The sequence below is a fragment of the Austrofundulus limnaeus genome, unplaced genomic scaffold, assembly GCF_001266775.1.
Source record: "Austrofundulus limnaeus strain Quisiro unplaced genomic scaffold, Austrofundulus_limnaeus-1.0 Scaffold109, whole genome shotgun sequence".
Classification (NCBI taxonomy): domain Eukaryota; kingdom Metazoa; phylum Chordata; class Actinopteri; order Cyprinodontiformes; family Rivulidae; genus Austrofundulus; species Austrofundulus limnaeus.
In genome coordinates, this window is record NW_013952511.1 from 1,430,438 (window position 1) to 1,436,733 (window position 6,296).

Here is a 6,296-nt window from a genome sequence, read left to right on the forward strand (position 1 = left end):
GTGTGTGTGTGTGTGTGTGTGTGTGTGTGTGTGTGTGTGTGTGTGTACCTCATAAGTGATCTTTAGGCTGGACTGCAGCAGTATGGGGGGAAATCTGGGGTGGACTTCTGCAGTCAGCCATAGACGAAAGCTTGCTTTCGGATGCAGCATGTTTAGTTCCTTTGGAGGGAAATCAACGCAGACATCAGAAGAAATAAATACACAAAAATATGACCAGAATCCACATAAACAGTTCATATTAGAAAATATTGCTGAAATCCCCAAACAACAAAAATGACTCCTACGTGTTTTCTTCATTTCAGCTATGTCACTTGAAGTTCATTTGTTCAGCAGAAGAAAGCTAATTCTGTTATGTACGGGTACTTTTTGTACACAGCAGTCAAAAAGCTAATCAACTTATATTTTAGTAACTTTTTTCTACTTTTTTTCTCTAAATTGCTTCCAATTTAGTAACAATGCTCTGTGACAAACTCTCCACAGTGCCAAAACACTGATCTAACTTTGCTTTCTTTTTGCTTTCCTGCATTGCTGTTTTTCAAATTTCCTGTGTTCGTTCCCTGACTTCTCTACCGTCCCCCGCCATCCCCCCTCCGTCTCTCTCTGCATTGCTCGAACACGGTTAAAAATAGCTCGCTGGCAGCTTAGGGTCTTGTGTCATCAGATTGAGCACTCAGACACGAGGACACACACGATGAACTGTAATCAATGTGTTTCTGCATCATTTGCCGCCTAATTCAGTCTCATGGAAGCACACATGATAAAAGATAATCAAAGAGAACTGACGGCTCTCGAAGGAAACTCCTTAGCCTCTTGTTGTGGGTTTTTCTGTAATTTGTTGTTTATCAGACTTCAACTGGAAGAAATTATTCTATTACAGGAAGATCTGAGACAAAGCAGGGAAAAAAGATGATGAAAGGAGGATGAAAGAGGAGCACAAAGATCTTCTCGTAATTGAAAATAAAAAGTCTGCTATGTTGGAGTACATCCATGCAGTTCAGAGAATAAAAGCCACCACATTTATGCACAAATAGATAAGCAGATATTCAAACTCTACAGGATTTGTGTCTGCACACTGGTGATAACAATCATTAAACGCAGTAAGACTTGATAACATTTTTACACCATATTTTTGACACTGATAACAATTGTATCACAACAAATGCTACTATTAGCGCATACTAATTCTTACACAAAAAAATGCCACAAATCTGTCATTTTTTATTGTAATAACATGTACAGGTCTCTTTAAAAACTCACTCTGAATCTTACAATCATGGGTCATGCATTCAGGCATAGTAGAATTGAATATCCACAACAAAAACATTTTTCAAGACCATTCACATGCTTAGCATTGGGGTGTCTCGCAAAATGCATGCAAAATGAGTCGAACTCAGTCATTAAGTCCAGTACAGGGAAAAACAATAAACAATTATTATTATTGTTATTATTATTATTATTGGTTATTACTTATGGAGTGATTGAGAGGTAGAGTTGTTTGATGTGCAACACAAACATGGATGCTTATTGAGATTGTTGCGAGTGGTGATGTTTGTGAAGTCTAACAGCTGATGGGAGGAATGATCTGTGGTAACATACTTTTGTGCATTTAGGATGCAGCAGTCTGTCACTGAAGGAGCTCTGCAGATCAGCTACAGTTCCATACATTGGGTGGGAGACGTTCTCTGTTATTGATGTTATTTTACCCAGAGTCCTTCTGTCTCCCACCACCTGCACTGGGTCGAGGGGGCATCTCAGCACAGAGCTGGCCTTCTTGATGATCTTGTCCAGCTTCTTCCTATCAGCTGTAGATAAGCTGCTGCTCCAATAAACGATGCCATAAAAGACGGCTGAAGCCACAACTGTGTCGAAGAAGGTCTTCAGGAGCGCCTCTTGCACTCCAAAAGAACTCAGCCTCCACAGCAGGTAGAGTCTGCTCTGACCCTTCCTGTAAAGAGCGTCCGTGTTGTGAGTCATGTCCAGTTTATTGTTCAGGTGAACACCCAGGTGCTTATAAGAGTCCACATCTCAATGTCCACTCCCTGGATGTTCACCGGTGTCAGTGAGGTGGGTCTGTGCCTGTGGAAATCCACCACCAGCACCTTGGTTTTAGCAGAGCTGACGAGTTGGGAGTGAGAATGGGTTGAAATGTCTACCAATGGTTCTTCTCAAGGGAAAGGAGTTGGTGGCAAAGTTAAAAATGTCATGTCCTGGCCTGGCCCAGCCTCCTGCAGACTCATCATCCCAGAGAAAGGTCCCATCTCCTCTAAAACATGAAAAATACCCAGGAGGAGCTGGCTAACACTGGCTCATGCAACCACTACCGAGCTATGGCACTGCCAATTTTACAATACCTGTAGGTTTTGGCAGGCCTCAAAAGCTTACCTCTGTCTCTCCACAGCTGGGGCAAATTCTGGTGGCAAGTCCAGTGGTGGTACGAGCACTATGGTTGATCAGGGAGGCCTATGTGTGCCAAGAGCTACAACCTCTGTAGAGTCTGAGAGCTTGTTCCACCAGAGGTAAGTGTAGTTGCTAGTTGGACATCCCCACATACTCTCATTAGATTCTACTGCAAGGTTGTACCTGCGTCATTCCTAGCACCTGCAGTCCTTAGTATGGCCTAATAGTCCAAGCTCTATATCAGCCCCAGTTTGTGCTGTTGGTGTTAACCTTCAGCTTTTTTAGGTTGAGGTGTCGTTATGTTTTGTAGCATGCAATCTGGGAGTTACCTATCCCAGTTATCAAAAGACAACTTTTAGTAACTGGAATAACCCTAGTTCTCTGAAAACTGAGCAACATATCTCACTATACAGCCCTGCCTGCAAGGTCACGTGAAAGAAATACACCTGGGAATGCCAGGTGTAGGAAAGGGATGCTAATAAAAGGGGGATGGCACCCACTTGCCAAGCATGGGATTGGTCTGTCAGTGACAGACTTGGTGGCAGTGGAGCTTCCATGACTGGCCACACCTGAAAGAACTTCCCATCGTGAGAAACCTCAGTCAGTCAGTCTTCAGAGAACCAGGGTTACCCTGGTAACCAAAAGATTTATGGACAGACTGAGAGAAAAAACAAGTAAATAAATGGAATGGGGGATGTGAAAAATGAAGAAAACAATGTAGGAGGAAAAGCAGCTAGCGAAGAGACGACATCTGTACTGTCAACTTAAATTATGAACACATATTACTCTGATTGCATTTTTTCTTCTCTTTTACTGACCTTCATAGAAGGAGGTGAACACGACTGAGACAGATGGTTAAAAGAAGCAGCAAAATGTATACAGTGGGACTGAACAGATGGATTTTAGCTGGTTGCTGAAACAAAAGCCCTCTCTTGGTTATATCTCCACCTGCATACCGTGGTTTGTATTTCTTTGTATTTTCAGAAGAGGAGGGAAACATCCGGAGAGAAGAAAGAAGAGAAGGATGAATGAGAAATGAAAAAAGTGGAGGAGGAGCAACTTAATAAATGATGCTTTAAGCCACAACATGAGAACAGCCTGGACAGGAGGGTATCTCTGGCCATCTACACATTACACACAATCGTGAAGGCACCCACGCACACGAATCACACAAACACACGTGCAACACACACAAACACATTCAAGCTGATTCTGACCAACGGTTGTGCCTCCCAGTGAGAAATGACCTACTATTTTGGCACAATACTAAACAGAGCCCCAGGAAAGGTGCAGAAATACAAATTAAATTTCAAGAAAGCACAAGGGTGCAAAACGTCCTACTAAAGCATGAGCATGCCCAACAACAACAACAAAAACTAAAATTACTAGCAGCATGAGTGAAATACATAATCCAGCATGATTAGAACATGATACAAACATGTACAAAATTATATAATGTTCAGACAAACATGCATAGTAAAGGCCACCCAAACAACCCCCCAGCCACTAATGTATCCTAACAGGTGGAGTGCAATATATGCATGTGTGCAGGCAAAGGACAGGAGGTAATTTTAGATATGGTAATTTGGAGAGGTGGCAGAATGTGTGTGTGTGCGTGACAGTGTAGTAATACAGATAAACACTAATGGAATGGGAATGAAACAAGAAATTACATACACATTATCAGTACACAACATTCTCCAGGCTGCCCTTTCCACTGACCTTTCCCCTTTAACCCCTACCACACCTGGAAATGTGGATTCAGAAAGCAGAGCAGCTGTCTGATCTGTGATAAAGTACACATGTGTAAAAACCTGAATCCTGCTTTTCCTCTAATGTATTTATCAGCGTGTGAGTGTGCAGGCATATGTATGAAGGAGAAACTCTGCACCACCAATAAGGCTGTAAAGACTAAGTGCTGTTTGAAAAGAACATGAACTGGGGAAGGTGAGTTGAGTTGGTGTGGAACAATTAAATGTTATTGTGCAGTTTATTTGCAGATTTACTTCTGTTTAACAAATAGCACCAAATGCACTCTTGTATTTAAATGCTGTGGGTAAATGATTGTTTTAAATTAAATAAGATGAGGAGATATTTTTATATCATGCACACAGAAACTCTTTGAAAGAGAAAAAATAGTTTAAATTCATTACTAATAGTCTTCACAACCGAATATCATAAATTATACTAAAATAAATCTTAAAACAAAGAAACATGCACTTAAACTATTGTTCTTACAGCTTTTCTTCAAACAGACTCACACCAAGTACTTACTTTTTCTAGGAGGGGTAGCCAGGCAGTGACAAGGTGAAGGTTTTTCAGGCAAAGCCAGTCCCCATTTCGGGAACATTCTCTGAGTGTGGCTAAGGCCACATCAGCCTGTCCCTGACCCATGGAGATCTACACAGTGAGAATGCAGAGGTAAGGTGGGATGTAATGGAATCAGTGGGATGTAAAATTCTATTGTGCATTCTAATGTATTGCTAACATCCAAACTTAGGAAACTAAAATCTTGTTCAATATTTTAACTCACTTCTATTCTCAGTGACAGAAATCAAAGTGCATTTTTTTTCTCAGTGGGGTTCACAAAACAGAGGAAAGTCGCATGTAATAGCTCATGAGATGCACTGTGTTGTGTGTGCATATATGACAACAATGTACCAACATTACACCAAGATCCTACATTAGAGCAACACAAAACAATCCTTCTACTTTGACAGGAAGAAATTGAGTCTTCTGAGGTATTTGCTAATTTACCAGTGCTAAAGTAGACTATAGTAATGCCAACGACCTTTCAAAAAGCACAAATTTGACCTTTTATGTAGTGACAATCAGCATTTGCCATACAAGTGACTTTTGAACGCAACCAGATTAGAGGGGGTTGACAGCAAACTGACCTTTACACTAAAATGGCAATAAAGCGATTAATTTTACTCATATTGTGGTAAAATTTGATATGGTAGTAGCTGTGAGTCTTTCACAACACATCCTCTAAGAATGACATCCTGAAATTATGCAGTTTTGACAATAAGGATTGCAGCTCTGTCATTTGTCCACATAAGATGTTCTTAGTTTAAAATAATGGCATAAAAAGCAGCAAGCAATGTGTATTCCTTTAAGGAATGCTAGTCCTATAATTATCTCATTTAATGCCCAAGTAATGTCTTTCTGATAGTTGTCAATTTCTCTTTTACTTAGTTGCTTTATTGTGTTTATTTTTAATAGTTATAATTAAACTTTTTGTTTAACCCAAAATACACCGTATGCAAACTGGAACGCTTCGAGATTAATTAACCAGTCGTAGGGGAAGTATTTAGATATTTTGTGGTAGTTAAATTAACAAAACTGCAATTTAAAAGTACTTTTTACTACCATCTTACTTAAGTGAAAGTATAAATAACTGATGTCTTTAACATGTTCAAATTACATCTACGTAAGTGATTTATTGTAGGTTCTTATGTAACAACCTGCAGTGTCCTACAACTACAGATGTCCTAAAATGTCTGATTTTATTCTTTCTCAATTTAAGTAAACTAAATGAAAATGGATTTTTTTTGTTTAACTAACTTTTAGTTTGCCAACAATGTTCATTTTCATAAAAAAGTATACATATTTTTTAACGAGAAGGAAGTGATGAGAAACTAGTCTAGTCTATCCACTGCATTTTTTGAAACTCAAAGGTCACATTTGCATGAAGTCAGCTTCAGTTATAGCTTGTTAGAAAAATTTATTTATTAAAATAAAAACCATAACAAATGCTAAAATTATTGATAAAGTGAAAAATACATATTTTAGATTTGTTAGGGTAATTTGCATGTTTTCAGAAAATTCATCTTTAGCAGAGGTCAAACACATTTAGTTTGTATATAAAACTCGATATACCTATATATATATATATA

General features: G+C 39.2%; 1 protein-coding gene across 1 annotated transcript in view; it reads right to left on the reverse strand.

Moving 5' to 3' along the window:
• dync2h1 (dynein cytoplasmic 2 heavy chain 1) overlaps nucleotides 1-6,296 on the reverse strand; it is a gene marked incomplete in the record, with an annotated part of 120,612 nt that overhangs the window by 31,399 nt on the left and 82,917 nt on the right. The window contains 2 exon segments of the mRNA XM_014014065.1: nucleotides 49-159; nucleotides 4,672-4,797. Of these exon segments, the coding sequence (XP_013869519.1) occupies nucleotides 49-159; nucleotides 4,672-4,797 (237 nt within the window).